Raw genomic sequence first — 24,417 nt, 5'->3', positions numbered from 1 at the left:
AATTTATTAAGTATCTAGAGAATTTAGTATTTCTGAAGGTTTCTTTAACAAAAATTTTTAAAACTTTTTAATAGTCTACTTAAGATAAAAGATATAAAATATAAACCACAATCTGCTTTTAATTAACTAAACAAGATCTGCATGCTTGCTTCAAAACCTAAACAAGTGGGGTTCTTTCAATAACTATGTTAAATCCATCCTCTACCATGAAGCTCTTTGTATATATACATTCTCCCCCTTCAAAATACATGGCTTCACGGCTATAAACACAGCTGTCCTCTCCATCTCCAGCAGAAGGACAGCCCTCCGCCCTGCTCTGTGCCGCAGCATCCCACACCCACACAGTGCACAGCAGGCACTGGTGACTCAAGCCGCCTCTTTCTGGGTGCAGTGTGCGGTTACCTCTGTTATGTCCCAATGGTGCAGGAACTGGTCTAGGTCGGTCAGGTAGAGAAGCACAGGGGAAAGTGACGTCTGGATGACATGAGGAACGCCTCGAAGGTTCTGAAGCCAGGCCAACTCCTCTTTTGAAAACCCTAATGCAGGTGACAAAGAGAGACAGCTGAAAATAGATCGCAGAGCAGCAATACATAACACAACAGGTCTCCTTTGTTACCTGCTGTTTGTATCTTACAGTGCCTTAAGGAATTAAATCCTAGTAACAAAACTGTAAAGTTCACATTAGCTACATATGCAAAGGATGTGATCTGACCCAACTTAAACATAGCAAAAAATGTTTTACCATGTTCACTGGGAGCTTTACTCTTTATATTTTTAAAAAGGAGCACAATCATTTCAATAAACAGCAAATGTTAACAAAGAAAGTGAGTGGCACACGCCTTTAATCCCAGCACTCTGGAGTCAGAGGGAGGGATCTCTGAATTCCAGGGAAAACCAAGACCTATGTCAAAAGACAAAAAGCAAATGAACAAGTAGGAGCAGCAATGTGCTCCATTCCAAGTACATTAAACACTGCGTGTTCTTACACAGCAAGTTCTTCTATCACTCTTATCTGCTCTACATTGTTTATCTGGGGAGAAAAGGGTGGAGTGGGAGGTGGATTGACCTCCAAACTTTAAGGTATATTATACCTTAGCTAACATGATTCTGATGTCTCTCTTGGCTCTATTATACTTGGTCCAACGCACACAGACAATCTGTCAATGACCCTCTTGATTAATAGTTTTCAAATGATTAGACTACCACAGATACTGCCTGCCCAACAAGCTAGCTTTTCACATTCAGACCGCCACACTTCCAAGAGCAGTGTAAGGAAGCTAGCAGGCTACAGTCACACAGCCATGCATCCTCTCGTTAACTTGACAAGTTAACATGGCTACCTGTCAGTGTAGAAAATAAGAAGCTGAGATAATCCACATCAGTCATTAAGCAGTCATTAACCGAGTGGCTCCATCCAGAAAAAGATGATCTACAAGAAACAAAAGCACTATTACCAGTCTGATTGTAAAGAGCAGAGGTGTCGGGAAGTTAGAGACAGCTTGGTGGTTAAGGGAAGGCTGCCCTTCCACAGGATCTAGGTTCAATTTCTATCACCCACATGGCAACTCACAACTGGCTGTAATTCCAGCTCCAGGGGATCCAACACCCCCACACAGCCATACATACAGGCAAAAATCAGTGCATTAAAAATAAACCATGATTAAAAAAAAAAAAAAAGACAACGACTGAGACTAAACCAAGGATCTCCGAGTGCCCCACCACTGACCCAATCCCACTTCTGCACTTTCCTTTACTGCAAATATATCCATATATAGTTTTAACTCCATTTATAAGGACTTCCGTATTGTAGTTATAAAAGAGGCATTAATATTTACAGTTACGTACTTGATTAAAAAGTGTAACTGGCCCAACATAGATGATGTAGTAAAACTTCCATCCCACATTTCGAATTAGATCCCAAGAAGCAAGGAAGTTTTTCATTTTCTCTTGTGGTTGATCCCACCATTGTACTTTTATTTATCTCAGAAAGTCTGACTCTTTACAAGTAAGTGTAATGGAATCTCAGCTTCACAGCTAACTAGAGCAAAAGCATCTTAACCAGGCTTTGAAAACTTTATTGTTAAAAGTGATATGCTGTATTCTGGTCTACCCTCACAAAAACACAGTTAACACAGGATCTGAAAGAAAACTGGAATGAGCTGAGTGTGGTGGCACAAATCTGTAAACCCAGTCTTATGAGGCAGACAGGAAAACATGGCCTTCCTCAATTATATACTGAATTTTACACCAACCTAGTCTACCTATTTGAAAAAAACAAACCCAAAATAAAAAGAGAAAAGCTAACTGTATGTCAGCTTTAAATGAGAAATACTTAGTAGGACAAGTTACTAGTTAGTCTTTGAAAACCCCTCAAAGCCAGGCTTCCTTAGGAAAAGTTTGCCCTAAGAAGCTCAGATCACAGATTCTGTCAGACAGCAGTAAATGATGGGCAGAGGTAGGTCTAATTTACCCATGTGCCCACTTCTAGTAGTGCTTAGAGTACAGGGATGCTGCCTTAAATCCCAAACCCATCACAATGGAGGAAAACCCACATTCGAACTTATGAATATTCTTAAGTAGGAGGAGGGGTACTAAGCATTGTTCTGTGTCATTCAAAGCAACATGTAGATATCCATGGAAGAATATCAGAGGAATGCAACATCAAGAACAGAAAGAGGAACAAAAGAGTTAATAGAAAAATCATCTTATACCCAGTATACAAAGGAAGCAACTGTGCCACCCAGTGGCTGGAAATAGAAGGTCCATTTAAAGTTTGAGTTGTAAATAAGAAAGTTTGGGTAATACATAAGCATGGTCTAGTAGGAGAGATACTAACAAAAACACCTGAAGTACTTAAAAATATGTCTGAAGGAACCAGTTAGTCGGAAATTGAAGCAGGATGGAATCCAGGTCTCAGCATACATTCTATCACTGAGCTCCACCCTACTCCCAACCTGCTTTTACTGATTATGAACCACTATGTCAGTACTGTGGGTTAATTCAAATTTTGAACTATCACTACAAAAATCCCCAAAGAAAAGTTAAACAACACAAGACTGCCAAACCCACCCTTGACAAAAGGATGAACTGGAATGTTAAATGCAGTTTCAAGGGACTCAAGTGTTCAAAAGCTAAACTGAGTATTTAAAACAATGTGGCTAAGTAAGGACTAAGTGTCTCTCAATGGAAGGCATTAAGTACAAGCATTTCTGATTATATATAGTACTGAACAAAAAACAAATTCCCAAGGCCTGACATTAAATAAAAGCTTTACATCAAAGTACACTTTTTTTCTATATCTAAGAAAGAAAATCATAGGAAACTATCAATGCTTCAAATTCTTAAAAATATAATCAATTCTAACAAACTAACACACATGAGAAGTAAATCTTGAATTTTCAAATATAAGCAACATTGTAAATAGTGGTTGCTAGAAAGGCGAGGAAGATATGAAACATGTCTTTTAACAGCCAAATGTCAGCTGTTAAAAGAAGCAACTGATAGCTGGGCACGGTGGCACACACCTTTAATCCCAGCGCTTGGATGCAGGTGAATCTCTAAGAGTCTACAGAGAATTCCAGAACAGCTAGGGCTACAGAGAAATTGTCTGTCGGGACATGGGGGAGATAATCAATCGGTGATTCAAACAAGTGACAGAGGGTATTTTCAACACTAGCAATGCCGTATTTTTTTAAAGTCAGGTGTGGTGGTGCATGCACACTTTAAATTCTAGTGTTGGCAGGAGGATCTCTGTGAATTCAAGTCCAGACTGGTCTATAGAGACGAGACCTGTCTCAAAACACACACACAAAACAAAAAAGGAAGCAAAGCAAAACAAAAAAAAATACCTTTCAGAGGAAAAAATTGGCAAAGCCACTATGGAGGGCAAGGTGTCTTTTTATATGAGTCCACTGTCGCTGTCTTCAGACACACCAGAATATCTCATTACAGATGGTTGTGAGCTACCATGTGGTTGCTAGGATTTGAACTCAGGACCTCTGGAGGAGCAGTCAGTGCTCTTAACCACTGAGCCATCTCTCCAGCCCGTAGGGCAAGGTATTTACAGTTCCTGCAAACACTAAACATCTGAGTTGTAGAGGTACTCTTAGTAAAAGAGCACTTGCATGTGCATAAAAATAAAGACAGTACTACCACATGATTGACCCATTCGATATCTTTGTTACACAGCAAAAATATTGAAAGCAAGGTCTCAAAGAGACACTTGTGCACAAATGTGCATAAAGTCTTATTCACAGTGGCCAAATGGAAGAAACAATCCATGTGCTCATCAACAGGCAAGCTGAAAAGTAAATGCAGTATATGTCTGTCTGACAGACTATCACATGGCCTCAAAAGATAGGGAAAAAAGAAGGAGGTTGCGCTCTCCCCGTTTGGGTGGCCCGGAAGGGAGTCCCGTGGTGAAGGTGACCGGAGCTGAGCATTTCAGATCTGCTTAGTGAACCGGTCTATCACGCACCATGTTGGCTGCAAGGCTTGTGTGTCTCCGGACTCTACCTTCTCGAGCTTCCCAGCCCACTTTCATCACCAAGTCCTCTCCACTTGTGAAGGGTTCCATCACAAAGAACCAATGACTCTTAACACCCAGCAGGGAATATGCTACCAAGACAAGAATTAGGACTCACCGTGGGAAAACTGGGCAAGAACTGAAAGAGGCAGCCCTGGAGCCATCCATGGAAAAAATCTTTAAAATTGATCAGATGGAAGGTGGTTTGTTGCTGGAGGAGCAGCTGTTGGTCTTGGAGCTGTGCTACTATGGCTTGGGAATGTCTCATGAGATTGGAGCTATCAAAAAGGCTGTAATTTGGCCTCAGTATGTAAAGGACAGAACTTATTCTACTTACATGTACTTAGCAGAAAGTATTGGATTAACAGCTTTGTCTGCCTTGGCAGTAGCCAGGACACCTGCTCTCATGAACTTCATAATGACAGGCTCCTGGATGACAATTGGTGCAACCTTTGCAGCCATGACTGGCGCTGGAATGCTGTGCAGTCAATATCATACGAGCAGAGCGCAGGCCCTAAGCATGTGGCCTGGATGCTGCATTCTGGTGTGGTGGGTACAGTTGTGGCTCCTCTGACAATCTGAGGGGGACCTCTTCTCCTGAGAGCCGTGTGGTACACCGCTGGGATTGTGGGTGGCCTCTCTACTGTGGCCATGTGTGCACCTAGTGAGAAGTTTTTGAACATGGGAGCACCCTTGGGAGTGGGCCTGGGTCTTGTCTTTGGGTCTTCACTGGGGTCCATGTTTCTTCCCCCGACCTCCGTGGCTGGTGCCAGTCTGTATTCAGTGGCCATGTATGGTGGCTTAGTTCTTTTCAGCATGTTCTGTACAACACTGAGAAAGTAGTCAAACGTGCAGAAATGACACCCATGTATGGAGTTCAGAAGTATGATCCCATCAATTCCATGTTGTCAATCTACATGGATACACTAAATATATTTATGCGAGTGGCAGCTATGCTAGCAACTGGAAGCAACAGAAAGAGATGGAGTGACCGCCATGGCGTCTCTGCTCACTGATGTCTTGCGTGTTCAGTGGGAGCAGATCGTCATTACAGTTTGCACCAGCAGAATTCCTTGAGGTTTAGAAGAACCTGTCACTATGTTTAAATGTTCAGTACTGTGACCCTTCAGGCCTGCCTTTTCTTTTAGAGAATGCAAAAGGTGTCTTCCAAATAAGCACATACACTTTCATCCGTCATGCTTTCCTACTTTGAAAATGCTTTGATGAATGTGTGAACAAAGAAATGTTAGAAGATTTCAAGTATTATTTTATTTATTGGATAAGTAAAAGTTAACAACTTTGTGTGTCTTCATATTATGGAAGTCTGAAGAATATTAAAATGATGTTGTGAATGACCAGTTTTGGTATAGAGATCAGAGAGATTAAAAAAAACCACCTGCAGTCATTTTGAATGCTTAGGACAGCACTGATGGGTGAGCCAATGAAAGACATCGGAGATGTGGAAACGGGACCACCTTATGTGGTGATAACAAACCGGTGTTTCTTCTGTGCTGTTAATGGTTGTTAATTGACTACTCACTGTCAGGACAGTCCAGACTGTTATCCATACAGAGAATTCCTGCTAGAATGCTGTGTAAATGAGCTTTACTATGAAGTCTTTTAGAACAAGCTGGGTGCATGTGCCTTTAACCGCAGCATTTGGGAGGCAGAGGCAAGCAGATCTCTCAGTTCAAGGCCAGCCTGGTCTACAAAGTGAGTTTCAGGCCAGCCAAGGGCCTGTCTCTAAAACAAACAACAAAAATCTACCAGCTATGTTCAGTCTAACATACGCCAATGCTCAAGATTCATTTGTTTTCAAATATATGGTATATTTGTAGTTGGATGGGGTTTTTAGGTTTGGTTTATTTGAGGAGGGTTGTGGGGGGATATATTCTTGGTGTCTAATTGAAAGCATGCTTGCTTTTCTCAACATAGCTTTGACAGCTGTTAGAAAAGCCTCTTTATGGCTTACACTAAGATTAGGGTTGGTTTTTCTTCTAGAACTGTTGGCTTCCTATGTCCCTGTCATGTTAAGCATGAACAAACAAAACAACCTTAGTTGACCTTGGGAATAGTTGAATGAGAAGTGTATTGAGGAGGTGCTTCATTAGACTCCCCTATCATTCTCTCTCTTGTCCAGGCCATTGCTCAGCTTCCTTGTGACATTTATACAGATCACTTGTTTGCAGTGGGGGGTTCTTCATTGAAGTCTGTATGTGTATTTACAGAATAGCTACTTTTAAGAAGTATTTATTATAGTAGTCCATAAATAATTCTTTTAATCACTTTAAAGTACATCAAATGCTTATTTCTGAAATAAAATTTCCAGCCAGATGGTTATTGCTGTACTTTTTTCTGCCTGATATGTCCAGTCTGTGTCACCAGAATCTTGAATAAAATAGCAAGTTGGGCTTTTACTGTGCAGTACATTACTGCAATCTGGGAAGACAGGAGACCTGTGGCTTGATGGCCTGCCTCCATTTGGATTTTGACTGATTTCTTAGATGATCCTAGACAAATGACCTAACCTCCCCAGGCACAATTTTCTCAACTGTAAGACAGAGTCAACATTCACCTGTGGGGTTAGTGCAGCTATGACTGGACATTGTGTGAATTTTAGCTGTTGCTGTTGTTTATTTTTCCCCTGAAGTAAAAAAATCTAGATGCCCAAGTTCTGTCTTTCTTCTAGTCTCCATGAAGTTTCACTGTCATGTTAAGTTGAAATCTTAAAGTACCTATTGTTTTCAGTAGCAGTTTAAATCCCAAAGTTTGATCTTTCGTCATCTAGTTATAAAACAAGTATGATTTCAGCAGTAGTGTCGGTAGAAATTAATAAGATCAAGGATTCTTTTACATGTGTGGGTACATACATGCAATGGCATCCTGTGGGCATGTGATAATCTGAGGGACAACTTGGAGGGCTCCCTCCACCACAATGGGTCTCAAGGTTTAGCTCAGGTTGTTGAGCTCAGTAACAAACACCTTTTACCCACTGGGCCATTCTGCCCACCGTGGGCTGTTGATATATTTTAATGGCAGTATTTTACAATGTTGAATGTCATTGCTGGAACAATAAAAACTGTAAAATGAAAAAAAAAATAGGGAAAAAACAAACAAAAAAACAAACCTCATACAATATAATGAACTTTGAGGAAAATGTAATAAGCCACATGAAAAAGTAGAACTGATCTTATCAGTATAGCCATCTATAACAGTCCCAAATAATAAAGGCAGATAAGAGATTACCTAAAAAATTGGTAAGAGGAAACATTTTGAATCCCCCCAGAACAAACGAATGTTAAATGGGCATGATGAGCCACCTGTAATTCCGGCAGAGGCAGGAGATCCCCAGAGGAAGTGATCTTGCTCTGGACTTTACTAAGGCCCTGCCTTAATAAATATGGTGGAACAAGGGAAGTTAATTCCCAACACCATTCTCAAGATCCCACATGCAATCCGACTCCCCTCCAATAAACACACACACACACACACACACACACACACACACACACACACACACACACACACACACACCATTCATGTATTCTTACCCAAAAGATCTAAACTTGCTTTAAAAAGGTCCATATCACAACACATAGCACTTGAGATTTTAATACAGAACTCTTACCGGCATGCTATGAACCACTTAACTATGGCCTCTATTCCAAATTATGGACATACATTACAAAACAAGAAACCTGCATCAGCCTTAGTATCAACAAACTGTCTTCAGACAATAACAGTATTAGCAAAGTTCTAACAGCCACATTAAAAGTAAACGAAGGTGTCCAGTATGCTACTACAAAAGACGCGCTTGCCTTTAGTTCTAGCATTCTTAAGGCGAAGCGAGTGTGATCTACATTGTAAGTTCAAGAATAGCCAGGACTAGGCAGAGAAACTCTGTTCTCAAATACAAAACAAAAAGACCTTCTGTATTTCTGTCCCACTAGAAAAAAGGAAAGATGATGCACTTAAAACATAGCTCACTTCACAGTAATACCTCATATACAGTATCCCAATAAGTGTGGCAGCCAAACTTGAACCGAGTCTTCCCATAATGCAGCACCGACTTAACCGAGAAAGCAAATCAGCAGGCAGAGCAGGTAGAAAATACAAAAGCTGAACCAAACGCTGCTGAGACTCCGCGGGAAGAACCACCACAGCGCCTTCTTGAGGATCTAGTGGGGTAGATAAATATCAAAGTCAACCATCAGATACACAGACTGCATTATTGAAGCAGCTGGATGACTTCCAGTGAATTAAATGTTGACAATCTATGTTTACCAAATTTTAACAATTACATACAAAAGGTTTTCAACAGGCATGAATTACTAAGCTATCGGGCATAATCATTTATTTACTCTTATTATACTATTAACTTTATAACATCCAAAGATCTTCATAGAATTTTTGGAAAAAAAAATGTCTGATGGGGATGAAAAAAGATTAAAAACAAAGCACAATAGTAGCACAAGCATTTTCATTAAAAATAATTACATGAACCTAATTTACACAACTTGCTTGCTCCATGTGTACACAGCCATGCTCAATATTTAGAAGCTAGTTAGGCACAAAGACCTTAGATTATAATCCTCATTTTAAGTGTCCAAAGGGTCTGGAGAGAAGGCTCAGAGGTGAAGAGCATGTGCCTGTGCTTCCAGAGGACCAGATCACGGCGTTCAGGAAGATCTGATGCTTCTGGCTGCCAAGAGCACCTGTATTCACAGGCATAAAGGCAACACAGACACATAACCACCCCCCCCCTCAAAAAAAAAAAAACCACAACTCTTTAAAAAATCCTTAAAAAAAAAATCCAGACAAAGAAATATAACTGCTGTCAGGAGCTTAAGTAAAGAAGAATTAAAGAGATGGGATAACTAATGAAAACAAGGTTTCTTTGGGCGTGACGAAAATGTTCTATTATTATGTAGCAGTAATAATGAAACATATTTAGAATTAGAAACATATTTAGGAATTACTCAACTATACATTATAAAATCATAAAACTTACAACATGTGAAACATATCTTAATAAATCTAACGTACATATACTTTATAAATATATTTGCAAATAAGCTCTTAATATTTTTCAAAATTAATAGTATTAATTAATTAATATTAATTTAAAGATGAATAGAATATTAGTATGGGAGTCATCTAAGACACTCATTAGGATTAAATAATATAAGAACTATCTTGCCATCAAAGCATCAGAAAGATTTTCAAAGTATGTTATTAGCTAAATTTTTGACGTTTTAAAGATAACTTAAGCAAAAAGTCAACTTGGACATAGAAGGACATGTACTCACGGCAGAGAAACAGAGAGATCTCAGGTATGAGGGAGGGGCTTAAACTACATTGTGAGACCCTGTTCCAAACACACCTTCCAAGCAACAACAAAACTAGTAGGGAAGATATACAAGGTAAAAACTACTATAATACACTTTAAATTTACAGTTTTGTATTTTGAGTAACTTAACCTAATGAGAATCAAAAGAAAGGCAAATCTTTCAGACTCCAACTCCCCTTTAACATCCTTTTTCCTTTCTGGACTAGATCAAGGCTGACTGACCTCCACACTCAATACTCACCATAAATTCGGAGAGCAGCAGCTTGTAAGTTCTTCAGTAAGTCCTTATTTGCTTGTGACGCAGCAGTATGAATAATGTCAATCAGCTGTGTGGACAGCTCAGGGTTTCGGGAGCCAAGGTAAGAGAGCTGCAGAGGTAAGCCGGCCAGCCAACGGGAGAGCACTCTGCTTCGGTATCTGAAGGTCAAGGAAGAACAACATAAAATGTTAATATATAAACACATGACGATTAATTTAAACCAAACCAATCCTTTTCTCTTTAAAAGTAATGCTATACAAATAACATGTTGTGCTGGTGTCCCTTTTGTAGCAGTTTTGCACTAAATTAAAAAATGACTTAATTTTTAAATGAAAAGGGACAGCATCTGTGCAAGGTGTTTGAGTGTTTGCTTCTATACAATATATGAGACAGACAGATGCACTCAGTACGCTGCTTCCCTACAGAATTACTTCAGCCTGGCATGTTTTAGTCTGCTCAGATATGGTTGTAGTTTCCTAAGAAGGTGAAGAGTTCTTGATAAAATTTTATATTATTTCTTGAATATGACAAATAGACTTTCTCCAAAGGCTTAATCATATTGAAATACACAGGTTAACAAAGAATTCAGCAAAAAATTAAGGGTAAATATTCTTTACCTCAACCTGTAAGATCTCAGTTCTTCCTTCTGATAGATCTTACTGAAAAATGTGATTAACAAAGTCCTGACTGGAAGAAGCAGGCCCCTCTGTTGATACAGTGAGTAAACTGCCTTAATGAGATTCTCTGTAGCATCTGAGGACAGAAAGAAAACACCTCTGCTTATCAACAGGCACTCCTCCCACATGCACAGGACTTTTACTTTGTTCCTGGGGCAAAGCTGTCTTAGACACAAACTGATGATTATCATATTAGCAACGGCGTGATACAAAAATCAAAGCAACCAGACATTTCATTATCACCTTTCTCAGGAACAAACCTATAAAATGACCAAATAAATAAATAAAATAAAATGAGAAGAAAACCGAACAGGAAAGCTTTTATTTGAATGGGAAAAAAAAAAAGAGAAACTCACTTCAAAACCAATTTAATTTCAAGCTAGATAGTAGAGGTATAAACACATCCAAGAAGGTAGACATCTTTACCAGTTTGCTTCAGAACAGGCCCACTCCAAGAGAAGAGTCAGACAGCTTCATAATGCTGAGGCCAGCTGCCTTGTAACAGCTTGAACGTAACCAGCATGACTACTCAAAGACCATCACCATTTATGTCAGACCTATGTCAGAGCTCCTCTCCTGCACCACGTACCTCTGTGTGGCTGCATCTGGATTAGCCTCCATGAGACTCCCAGCAATCTGTTCAGCTGTTTACTGTTCAGTCTAGCGCCAGCTTTAAGGGTCTCCGTCACAAACTTCCTTATTGTTTCTATCCAGCTGGAATCATTCTGTACAGTTGAGGCATTTGCCAGCGAGACCATGATATCAGACAGTGTTAAGTTCAGTAAAAGATGATCTATATTATTGGAGAGAACTGTGCAATACTTGATGCTAAAAACAAAAACACACACAGATCTATAAACCACACCTGCTTTTGAGCACTTAAAATAGTCCGATCAATAACTAAAAGGGTTTTTTCCTTACAGAATTTATAATTTCCAAGCTGACAAGAGAACTGGACAACTTTAGGCCATAGTTGGTTTGTTTAAAAAAAAAAAAACAACCCAAATTAGAGCAACTATGGCACTGGTTATTATTATGTTACTGTTCCATGAAGGGCAAATGGCCATACTTAACATGACACTAAAATCTTAAGACTTTCTACAAGAGCTGTTAAAACTGAAAAATCCTAACTTACTCCAAGATTTTTTTGAAGCAAGTATTTGTATTTGGTAGGACATTAAAGTAGTATTTACATTTGCTTTATTTTAAACACTAACCACATTTTAAAGTAACCACAAATTTCTCATCATAATTTGCTCATGCATAAAATAAAGATAGCGGCATTATGTCATTAATCCCAATACTTGGGATATATCTTTGTGTTCAAGAGCAGCATAGCCTATAAAGTGTTCTGAGCCAACCAGGGCTACACAGTATGTATGACCTTGTCTCAAAAATAAATACTAAAACTTATAAAAATGTGAGCTGGCCCCGAGGGCATGAGAGAGGGGGAAATGGCCCTGGCCCTTGACAACTGAGCATGGGGTATGCTAGACAGGGCAGTGCTGGAGAGCTTACCCTCATGGTGTGGGCAAGAAAGCAGGCAGGCTGACCAACTCAGCTACCACCCAGGACCAGATTCTGGGCTTTGAGTTAGCCCACCTTTAACATCTACCTCATTTATGATGTGCTGCCAGTGTGCAGATCCAAAGCTGCAGGATCTCCCTGACATAAGGCAAGAACAGGAGATCTAAAAGAAATCCTGGTGAGGTCCAGTATTGATAGTGTAGCAGAAGTCAAAGGCCTCAAACAAAACAATGACTCAATGCAATGAACATTTATAAGTAAAGATGTGTGAACAAAGGGTATACTATGGGACACACAGCTTCCACAAGATGTTTTTTATTTTGAGAGATGGGAAGTTTGTACATAGGGAAGGCAGATACAAAGGGATGGGGAGATAAGTGGGATTGGGAGGCATGATGTGAAACTCAAGAGTCAATAAAAAGTTTTGAAAATGTACAAGATACTGATCCAGGTAAGCAATGGTCTAATTTTATAATCTATGTACTAAAATCATTTCATTTGTTTTCACCAAGTAAAACACATTTCTTTCAAATGTGTACATGGAGACCCAAGGACAATATCAGGTGTCTTTCCTTGATAGTGTTTCAATTTTATTTGTTTTCGTTTTGTTTTTTAAATTTATTTGGCTTTGTTGTGTATGTGTGTGGGCGCACGGGTGTCATACTCATGGATGTTAGAGGACAACTTGTAAGGGTCTAATTTCTCCTTCTACCATTTGTATCCCAGGGATCTAACTCAGGTCAGGCAAGTGCCTTTACCCACTGACCAAGCCACCTTTCTGGCCCCTATATCTTTCTTTTTAAGGTAAGATCTTTCACTGAACCTAAAAACTCATGAAATCAGCTCCTAACTGGACCCTGACATATTTGCTTAAGAATTAAGTAAAAGCATTAGGAGAGCAAAGAATGTGCTTTAAAATACTTTTTCTCTAATACAATAACCTGTTTATATACAATAAGCTAAGTATTTAGTGGATCCACAAGAAATTCAATCAATGACTGATTAATTCCAAGCAAAGTCCTTGACCTCTCAGGGCCTCAAGGCCTCAGTGGCTCCCTACCTGTCCTGTCCTTTGATACATTCAAGAATGTTCTGACAGATCTGAAGTTCCCTTTCAAGTGTTCGCTCATTGGAGGTAATTAAAATTTTACTATTCTGGCTTGTACTAGCTTGTCAAGTTTTACTACACAACCTATTTTCACATCTGCTCTCACCTGAAGTAGAGATTTAAATTTTTTCTACTCTTAATTATTTTTATACTCCATGTCCTGTTGCCGTTTCTGATTTCCTCTATCTCTGTCTATTCGTTCAAGATAAAACTAGACTCTTCATCAGTTTCCTGGCATACATGAGAACAAAAAAATGAGCTTTAATAAGCTACTTACCTCAGCAATTTTTATTCAACTCCTATTTATGTACTCTGGCAAAATCTATACAGACTTACAAAAACAAAGCAAAATGCTAGTCCTAAGGCCTAAAGTGATCTGCTCAAGATTGGCCTTTCTTTTCATGAAAATTTAGATACAAATGCCTCACGGTAAGTAAAGTTGCAGGTTAAAGCTGTTATCTAATAATTTTAGGATACAAAGCATTTTAAGCCCACAGTGGAAAACTGCAATACCTTTTATTTGCCTCTCTCTTCCGTTGCTTTATTTCTTTTAAGGCATATGGAAAATGAGTCATAAAATGATGTTTGAAATCAGTAAGATAATTTTTTCGAAGCCATGACTCCTATTGAAATAAAAGTGAGATTAGAAAACACACAAGACAAAATGCAAAGTTACTAATAAATCAAACAGAAATGTAATTATGTCGATATCTAATTATTAATGTTCCATGGTAAGACTACTTCTGCCAATGCCGTAATACATAAATAAATTTAAGACCAGAGTAAACTGTTAGACCATCCAATTTTATTCACATATCACTGTGGCACATGGCTTTTCATGTATATTTATCAGCTGTTTAAGACAAAGAGTAAATGAGATTTGAGAAATATTCTGAATTGCTTCTTCATTAAGCTACAATTTTAAATACCTTATCTTCAGAAAACTTCCTGACAACCTAAACTTTGTGCTCCTCCCCCACCTGTTTTTATGTATGGTTTTAACATTCTACTTCACTGTCACCTTTACTCCTAGAACATCAGTTTACCATAAATGCCACCAGAGGCATGCACCATAAACAAGCACCTAATCAATCATGCTTATTTACACCTTTGTCTCCCGTGTTCAGAACAGCACTGCAACAGATTTCTGCAACAGAACTATTCTGTATTCACACCATCTAATACAGCAGTTGTCTATCACACTGAGCTATCAGGTACGTAAAACTATAGCTAGTGTTTGCTCCTAAGCTCCAATGGCAAAAACAAGTGCCCAGTATATCCGAGGAATTATGTGTGTTCTATAGTATGTATATGCTTATGTAGGGACCATAGGTCAATCTCAACCGTTGTTCTTCAAAACTATTCATCTCGGTTTTTATCAAAGTCCCTCACTGGCCTGGAGCTCAAATAACAGGCTAGGGTACAAAGGAACCCCAGGAACCCACCTGTCTCTACTGTCACAGTAATGGGATTCTAAGTGCATGTGTCACAATGCCCAGCTTTTACATGGGTGCTACATCAAGCTCAAAATCACTGTGTCTGGACATCAAGCACTTTACCCACTGAGCTCTTTGCTCCTTTGTCCAACCCTAGAATTATTTTAAGACCAGTTTTCACTACATAACCCAGGCTACCCTGAAACTTAAAATCATCTTGCTTTTATATCTTGAATGTTGGGTGAGCTGGCCAGTTTTTAAGTCAACTTGAAACAGCTGAAGTCATCTAAGAAGGAACCTCAAAGTAAAAAATGCCTCCATAAGGTCAGGCTAAAGACAATCTTGTAGGACATTTTCTTAGTTAGTGACTGATGTTGGAGGGCCCAAGCTATTGTGGACAGGGCTCCCCCTGAGCAGGTGATCCAGGGTTCTCTAAGAAAGCAGGAAGAGCAGCCTAAGGGCTTCTGCATGAGTTCTTGCCTCCAGGTCCCTGCTCTATTTTAGTTCCTGTCCTGAATTCCTCCTATAAACAATGAGTTGGAATTGAAAGCAAAATAAACTCTTTCCTCCCTAAGTCACTTTCTGTTCACAACAATAGATACCTAAGACTGGGGCTACAGGTATATTCCACTATGTCTGGTTTAAATTTAAAATTATAATGAACTTAATCAGATCCTCTTTGAGTACGGTGATAAAAAAAAAAAAAAATCAACAACAAAAAAACCCAAAAAACAGGGCTTTAACTTGTTTCAACTTCTAATTTTCATAAAGTAACAGTAATGAAATAGAAAAAAATAGAAGTAAAGCAAACATTAAAATATAAAGCTAAAGCTACAAAACATTTACACTGTTCCTGACACTGTCAATACAGGACCCTAAAAGAAAAAAATGTTAAATTATAATTCTCGTTTGGGTTCTTAAAACTAGATATACATTAAAGACATATACATGAGAAATGAGCAACCCCAATAAGATGTCTTCAATCACTACACTATAAGTACCTTGAGATTTCTTTTTGAAGATCAAAGCTTCAAATTATTTTGAAAAACATTTGAACAAATTACATTTCTTAATTGTGATGTAAACACTAGTAAACCAAATACATGAAAAGGCTCCAACAGTTCTAAGCAATCAGCAAGTCTAAAACTACATTTGATCCAGATGTCAATTCATCAATAGAAAAAGTCTAGTTATATAAATTAAATTAAAATTCAGCCTATGTCTGTGATTTATGCTCAGAGGCCAAGGAATGTCATTTCCTTCTTCCTAAAGATTAAACCATCCTACAGGTCACCCGACATTCTGTTATTCTATTACTGAAGGTAAATAAGTAGGAGGAGCAGTGGGGATGGTAAAGTACAACATTAAAATGCCTTTTAATGTCATACAGATAAAATTTTATACTTCTTTATAAGAGAAGAGCTCTTTCTTCCAAGTTATAACAGTTTAGCAAGATGTTTTTAAATATCTGGAGGCTAAGAACAGCTCAGCAGTACAGCTAAGGCTCTGGGTTCCATCTTTAATACATGTGTGACTATGCACATGTATGTATACATTATTTAAATATAAACTGACAAGTCCTTCACCTAAGACTTTTGCTTTAATTACATGTATGTGCAGGTGCCCATGAGGTCTCAGGCACTAAGTTTCCTAGAGTTAGAGTTACAGGCACCAGGAGTGGAGCTGTGTTCACCCAACAGAAGCAAAGGGAAGCAAACCAGTGGCCCCAGCACTATGTACTCAGAGGGCAAGAGAAATGGCTCCGTGGTTGAGAACCTGCATTTAGTTCCTGGCATCCATGAGAGCTCACAACCACCCACAGCATTAAGTACAGGGAATCCAAAGCCCTTCCCTAGCCTCTTGCAGGTGTCAGGTACACAATGCACCCACATCCATGTAGGCAAACACTCATACGTAAAAAATAAACATAAACAGACATTAAAGAGGAAGAGGGGGAAAAAAAAAACCCAGGAGCCATTTTAACCACTGAATCATCTCTCTGGCCCTATCAGTTATATACATTATCTCAGTTTAGTATTCTGGTCCTCAACAGTCTACAGTCTTGAAAACGGTTAAGTACCCCATGTAAATGAATGCTACTAGACAGCCCTGCGATGATAAAGTTACAAAGCACACTATTTTAAATATCCATTAAATTTCAAGTGGAAACTATTACAATTAGAGAATTTGCAGAGTCTGTATTTTATGTCTCCTGTTCTAAACACAAATACCACAAAAACATTAAAAGTGAAAAAATACTAGTTCCAAGGCCATATTAAGTATCATAATTCCTAGTTTTCTCCATCTTTCAGATGAAAACACTGACTGATCAGTTCCATCCTAATAAACTCATTTTAAGTAGGAAATATCTTAAAATGTATTTTAATAGACCAATTAACCAAATACCAGAATTTCTCATAGGCTACCTTAAATTTACTCATGCTCTTATATTACTAGCCTACGGTTGAACAACAGTGTCTGATAGAATGTCTTATAATGAAGTAGTAATACCTCATAGAATGCATCCAATGGCATACTAAAAGTAAAAGACAGATCATTGTACAAGTAAAGTCTTAACACCATTCTAAAGCAGAAAATTTTCAAGGTACATCATTTTTATTGAAGAATTGGGTAGATCCACTAGAATTACAAATATAGATTTTTCTAAGCTGCATACATTACTATCAGCCTACACCATAAACTACCATTAAGAACCAAGCTTTGTTTTCCCAGTATAATAACTATACTCCTAATCATGATTAGTTTGTTGCTAATATGCATAATGACTTATAAGACAAATTTAAAAGTATAATCAATAAAATGCTACCCTAGCTGTAAAAGCAATTTAAAGACATTCTTGCAGATAGTAACAGACTAGCAAGAATAGAACATGCCCTTAAAACACATCTTAGTACAAATTACAAATCCATAATGCTATTCAAAATCTTTAGTTTTATCTTACACAGCATAATGGCTCATCCTAATCCATAGCTCAAAATAAAGATTAAAATAAAAACCAAGATGTCTTCTCAGTGCTGCATGTAAAAGACTCATATCAATCTGGCCAAAACTCCTTCCAAGAGATTTTCTGCCGAGCTGATGCCTCATGCTTCACAAAGCAGTGCTCCTAACACTGTCCTTTAGTGCGAGCATGGTTACTTAGCAGATGATCTCACGGCTTTGTTCTTCCTTACCTCAACTACAAACATGCAACATACTCCACCACCATCATTATGACTTCACTATAGTCTTCAACTGCTGCATTTGATATCACCACATAATAAAAGGAATCAATAAGCAACTTCCCAATCCCATGAGAAATCTTCAGAATGTTCTTAATCAACAAGCAACACTGCTTTTCTTTTGTTTGTTTGTTTAGAGATACATATCACTATATAGTCCCAGCTGACCTGGACTTTACCACGTAGACCAGGCTGACCTGAACTCAAAGATCTGCCTGTCTCTGTCTCCCAACAACATCTGACCTATAAACAACTCATCTTAATATTACTACGAATCACTTCTAATAAAACCAAATACAAATAAGCTAAGTGTTACACATTTCACTAAAAAAAATTATATCCGGCCAATAACCTCACAAAACAAATTTACTTTTGTATTTCACTGAAAATATATTAAAATTCATTTAATAACCTCCGACAAACTATTTCAAGCAAAAAAAAAAAAAAAAACTTTACCATTAAACTTAAAGAACACACACTCAACATATAGTAAAAGCTGATTTCTAATCAATTATAAGACAAGACATTACTAATAAAATAAAAACCCATTAGTTCTCACCAATGTATGGGTTTCATCCTGCTGCTTTGAGAGTTTCCACAACAGTGAGATGACATTGAGGACTTGCTGCATAACCTGCAGAGGCTCTCGCTCTACCCCGCTGCCAACCGTAGCAGCTAGTTGTGGGGGTAAAGCTTCAATCCAGCATTCAATTAACAATGGAATTATTATCTCAATGAATCCTTTTAGATTTTCAGGGGATGACAGGTCTTCATCCACAGTGCCTAGCGTTCCCACCAAGTACCTAACAGGGAAAGGTAAGAATGAAAAAAGTTAGTAATTACAAAATGTGTTGTCCCTGCTTAACTTAAATATAAAATACAGTACAATGAAGCACCATGAACTATCAATTACATATAACAAAACTGGAAAAAAGAAAACAAAACACTAAAATGGCAAAGCAAACAGAAATTTAAGTTTTACTTCTATTTAGGCTTTTGCTACAAATGAAAACACTTTCAAATGACTCTTGCCATTGGGAGTCATCTAATCAACTCACCATTAATAACTACATGAAAATTATGAAAAACAAGTATTATGTGTTTCCACCATTAGTCATTAATGGTCAGCAGTTAAAATTCAATATAGGAAAACTGAGTGTGGACATAACTGAAATCCTTACCGTAGCCTGAACTGTGAACTGACATTTGGCTGTGAACCCCCATTTTCATAAACCTGGATCTGTTGCTGGTCGTTGGCATGATCCTTCCAGTTGATAAAAATGGAGTTGCTAGTGGCATGGGGAGTTTCTTTTTGTTCCTGAAGTCCTTCACTTTCTCTCAACCTACTGGATCCATCTGCCAAGGCCTGAAGGAATTTACTGAGTCTTGCTAAGACTTTCAGCCTCCATTGCTGAGAAGTGACTCTCCGATTAGGATTTACAGAAAGTATCCAGGACTGGGTTCTGTCTCTATTTACCAGTCCTTTGGACAGCTGCTGATGAGAAATGAGTTCTACAAAGTTCTTAAGCAATATACTGCTACGGCCAGTAATGAGAGCTGGGTAATGTTCCAGCAGAATGTCCAAAACTTTTAAAGAGTCCTCCTGAATTCCTTCAGTAATGTGAGTCATGGCACTAGAGAGATGGGCACTTACCAAAGGAAAAAATGGAGAAATTTGTTCAGTTCGTATTTTGGGGGCCAGGAATTGAAGAAGTTGAACTGCTGCTAACCGTACATTAGCATCTCTATCTGTAAACACAGCAGTCACTTCACTTAATATGTTTGAGAGGTGTGCATCAATTATAAATGGGTATTGAGACAAAAGGTCTTTAAGTCCGAGAAGAGCACTTTGTTTAACACCACCACTATAGTGATGCATCTGTGACAGCAAATCCTGTAACACAAATACAGACTTTAGGTATGAGCATTACTAGGTATCACACTCAAGCAAACATTTTAACTAAAACTAAGCTAAAGTCCTTGTGCAAAGTATAAGTATTTTCCAAATGTTGTTTAACTCTACTAAGATCCAAAACACTTATATTTAAAATATTTTATTCTAAAAAAAGTAATAGTTCTCGCTTCAGTTACTTTTTTTACATTAAACTACATACAGGTTTTGGCACTCTAGGATTTAAAGTGGCATTAATCAACATTTACTGCAGACCCACTAGGTTCCAAACATTATAAGTAAATTTTCCCTTTCCATACGAAACAAGATCTTTTTACACACTTCCACATGGTGTGTTTTATTCAGAGGATGCTATCTGGTAATTTTATTCTCCAAAGATGTATCTCATAATACATACACAGATATTCCAAAAATCTTATAAACTACAAAATTCTCGCCTCAAGCTTTTTACAAAAGTGCCCCAAGCACTTTACTACAGACCAGTAATGAGCTATATGCTACAATTAGCTCAAAACCAACTACCCATAAGATCTTATCTTAATCAGCTATAAGAACACAAAACTATCCATAAAGAACTTGAAAAGAGGGGGCTGGAGAGATGGCTCAGCAGTTAAGGGCACAGAATGCTCTTCCAGAGATCCTGAGTTCAATTCCCAGCAACCACATGGTGGCTCACAGCCATCCGAAGACAGCTTCAGTGTAGTCAATTACATGAAATAAATAAATAAATAAATCTTTTAAAAAAAAAGGAAGGAAGGAAGGAAGGAAGAAAGAAAGAAATGTCCAGAAATGAGGAAATCTAATTAAAAAAAAAAACTTGAAAAGATAAATTAAATGCAAGAACTACTTCCCGATGACATATACTATCTCCTACCCCCAAAAGTTTACTATGGAGCAATCAGTATGGATTTAGCTTAGTAAAACTTCCTGAAGTAGGAAAGACAATTAATTTCAACATCAGGTATTGGCAATATATGAAACCAAACACTGTCTAACAATATACCATATGGTTCCAAGGCAAATTACTTGCTTTAAAAGATTAAACAGCTTTTCACAAAAAATAACATTCTACATAATATGAAAGAAAAAAATGTCATATTATCAAAAAGATTTACAGTTTACCTTTATGTTAAGCTTTCTATTGTTGGTCGGAAGTGTTCTATCCTCTTTAAGTTGTTCAGGCACATGTATAGCCTTTGTTTTAAAGTCTGTAGCTGTAGCATTTTCTAACTTGGGCTTCTTTTTACCAACTTTTAGTTTTACTTTCTGAAAATCATCTTGGCGTTTCCTTTTTTTGGTCATTCTTGACTGCTGTCAGAAAGAATGGAAACAATTAAAGCAAGGATAAGTGGTAAGAGAGTAAAGAATCAAACATCACCATGAATAATCCTGGCCATCAATAACGATGCCAAAGAATCAGAATGGACAACCAACAAAACCATTAAAACAGTAAGAATTAGTTTAGTTAAGTAATGCTGAAAACAAATCATTAACAAAAAAGGGGAGACTCTTGTTAAAGAACCTTTCTTTGCAGCGTTTTCTGAGCCACACAAAATTGTCAATGTTACACAGAAACCTGAAGTGGTTTTTTTGTTTTTGTTTTGCTGGAACACACGACAGGTACGTTTCTGTTAGAAGCACATAGTACTCACAATTAACAAAATCTGAAAATTTGACTATTTCTTAATGCAAGAGATAATTAGGAAGTTTCATGAATCAATGTTGGATGCTACAAACCAATCAAACAACAAATCAAATCAAAACAAAATAGAACAGGTAGGCAGGAAGGAGGAATGAGTATCTTGTGAGCAAGAAAGCCAGGTAAAGGTCTGGAGTAGGAATAAGCCTGGTAAGGACAGAAATAAGCATTCTGAACATTAGACAAAATTATAGTCATAAATAAAAAACAGTATTTACTCTCTGTCCAACCCCTGAAAGGTAGGTAAGCAACAAGATAACAAGAAATGTGATTTAAGAATCAGAAAAAGACTAGCCAGGCCACTAAGCAAACAACTCAGGCATAACTAGATAACCTTGTACCTTTCTCCATTCTCCCCACTGCATTCTTACAACTTCCATTCTTGTTTACCAATCCTTTGAATTGCATGCTTCCTACCTATTCCAAAGTCACTAGCTTTAAAAAGTCTACCCTAGACTACTCAAGCTTCCTCATTGGTAAATGCTTCTTGTCTCTACACTGTCTCTTTGACCCCGACCATGGTCGTCAGACAGCTTTCTAAACACGGATGTGTCCTTATCAAACAGATTAAATAAATGCCCTGATCCACTGACAGTTAAAATGCACCTTTCAAGCACAACAAACTCCTGTTAGTTTCAGAACCAACATATACCCAAACATTCAAGCCTCACAAACCCAGAAGGTCCCAGTATTCATCTGGCTAGTTTTAATACATAGCTGGTTTTTACCTAATAAGCAAGCATACTCTAACTTTTTCTTACCATTTTATCAGTAGTGTTCCCAGAGATAAAAGTAAACGGTTCTCAACCCCGAAAAATCGACCCTGTGACATTTCGAATCATGCTCTCAACACTTTCATAGGTGATGGGTCTCTAGTAATCTACATCAGACCTAGTTCTGAATAAGAATGTCAAGCTGTGCATATCACTTCAAGTACTATACTCTAGTGAATCTGCTAGGAAAATTAGGAGGGCTAATCGCTCTTTTAAATCTCGACAAAGATTTACGGAAACATACTGGCAATTTTTTTTTTTAATTAGGAACTTTTAAAGTTCCAGTAGATGCTGCTACTATTTCCACTTAAAGGTTTTTCTTAACACTGGAAATCAAACAGCTAGACTAGACTAGATCACGTTTACAGTAGGAGACAGTGAGTACATTCGAGCTAACGCCAGTCTCGGGGCCTGAGCTTTCACAGGACTTCATCACCTTTTTAGTGAGCCCCAACCGCTTGAAAACTCAAGCATATACACATACATCCATTCCTGCAACAGGTCCGTCTTCAAGCATATGCACAGACACAGATTCCTGCTACAGGCCAGTAGCAGGAATGCTAACCTGGGCGGATGAAAACTGCAACTTAAGCAAACTCCCAAGCAGTTTGCCTTGAGGCCAGCCTATATATATTACCTTTCCTTATTTCCAGTTATTCCCGCTCTGCGAAGAAAGAAATCATGGAGAAAGCAAACATGCAGCAGTTGGCCTATGGGGATTCCTCTCCAACCGTTTGCGTCTCCAAAGCTCCCCAAATTCGAGGGACCAGAAAGCGAGGGTCCTCCGACAAGGTGGAGGAGAGAAGGGCAGCGATTAGACCTCCCCACCCCTTTTCAAGCTTGCACACCAAAAATGGAAACCCCGTTTCTGTTTCTTTTTTTTTTTTTTTCCGAAGAAAACCATGGTTCCTATACCTCAGTGGACGTCGAGAGCCCCACACGCTGGCCTAATCGGATCGCGGCCGCTCGAGGCGTTTCGGAAGCCCCTCGGCCGGCTCTCAAGCTCGGGGGGCGACAGCGGACACCCTGGCCACCCAGCCCGCCTCAGCCCGTCCCGCCGCCTGGGCCTCGCGTGTCCGCGCCCCAGGAGGGCCGGGCAGGACAGACACCGCTCACCTGAGAGCCCGGACGGAACCGGGACACGAAGACTAGGCGGGGAGAGAGCGAACGCCAAGCCCCGCAGGACCACGCCGTGTACCGCCGGCCGCAGGCTTTTCGCTCGCTCCCAGAGCGTGTTTTCAAATCGCCTCGTCCTCACGCGGCCGCGTCTCCTTCCGCCGCCCGGAAGTAGGGCCCCTCCCTCGCCACGCTCACGTGACCGCAGGCCGCAGCCGCGCGCAGCCGAAGGGCGGGTCCAGAGTGGCAGGCCACGCCCCCTCTAAGGGGCTGCGCCGGAAGTTGGGGAGAGAGAGGCGGGTCTAGAGTCCAGCAAGCCGAGTCAGGTCTTCCAGCATCTCTGGATTGGAGGATGTTGGCTGGTTACAGCTGCTTGAAAGGTCTTCTCCCCAAGGACCACAGTTTTTTAGACCTGGAGCTGTAGCCCGGGAGAAGTATAAACTGAGCTTAATTGACGAAGGAAAAAGTTTTGGGTAGCAAAAATAACATTTCTGGGAGGGGTAACCTGGACTAAAGCCGAGTAGACAAATGCTAAGAGGTTATGAACTGTATACCTCGCGGCAGAGTCCTGGAAATCTTAGGACGGGGCTTTTCGGTGAGACAAACTTTTCAGCATATAGTTCACTGCTACTCCTCAAAATAAGAAAATTTTGAGAATTTGAGATGTTAAAATGTCTACAAAGAAGATGTGAAGAAGTCTTGAAAAATGAAACAATTCAAAGATTGACTTAGTCACGGATAAGGAAAAGGCCTGGATTCAAATTTATTTTTATAACTTCCTCATATAAGAACT

General features: G+C 38.9%; 1 protein-coding gene and 1 pseudogene across 3 annotated transcripts in view; one reads left to right on the top strand and one right to left on the bottom strand.

The window, feature by feature from the left end:
* The window catches only part of TEX10 (testis expressed 10), a 37,803-nt gene extending 14,043 nt beyond the window's left edge, over nt 1–23,760 (bottom strand). The window contains exons 1-11 of one of the 2 annotated variants that reach the window (XM_080940096.1): nt 23,625–23,760; nt 21,159–21,347; nt 19,306–20,018; nt 18,684–18,927; nt 13,960–14,069; nt 11,401–11,639; nt 10,752–10,887; nt 10,117–10,292; nt 8,526–8,703; nt 1,341–1,429; nt 403–536 (exon numbers count right to left, since the gene is read on the bottom strand). In XM_080940096.1, coding sequence (XP_080796222.1) covers nt 403–536; nt 1,341–1,429; nt 8,526–8,703; nt 10,117–10,292; nt 10,752–10,887; nt 11,401–11,639; nt 13,960–14,069; nt 18,684–18,927; nt 19,306–20,018; nt 21,159–21,338 — 2,199 coding nt within the window. In that variant the 5' untranslated portion in view covers nt 21,339–21,347; nt 23,625–23,760. The remainder of the gene's footprint in view (nt 1–402; nt 537–1,340; nt 1,430–8,525; nt 8,704–10,116; nt 10,293–10,751; nt 10,888–11,400; nt 11,640–13,959; nt 14,070–18,683; nt 18,928–19,305; nt 20,019–21,158; nt 21,348–23,624) is intronic. The other variant, XM_080940095.1, reaches the window with a different exon arrangement.
* LOC308438673 (growth hormone-inducible transmembrane protein-like) lies at nt 4,479–5,541 on the top strand (annotated as a pseudogene). The gene is made up of 2 exons: nt 4,479–5,071; nt 5,261–5,541. The product of its transcript is annotated as a growth hormone-inducible transmembrane protein-like (transcript).
* Nucleotides 23,761–24,417: the final 657 nt, after the last annotated feature.

This window comes from Micromys minutus (assembly GCF_963924665.1).
Source record: "Micromys minutus genome assembly, chromosome: 28".
NCBI lineage: Eukaryota > Metazoa > Chordata > Mammalia > Rodentia > Muridae > Micromys > Micromys minutus.
The sequence above is the reverse complement of the archived record's forward strand: the minus strand, read 5'-3'. Positions and strand labels throughout refer to the sequence as shown.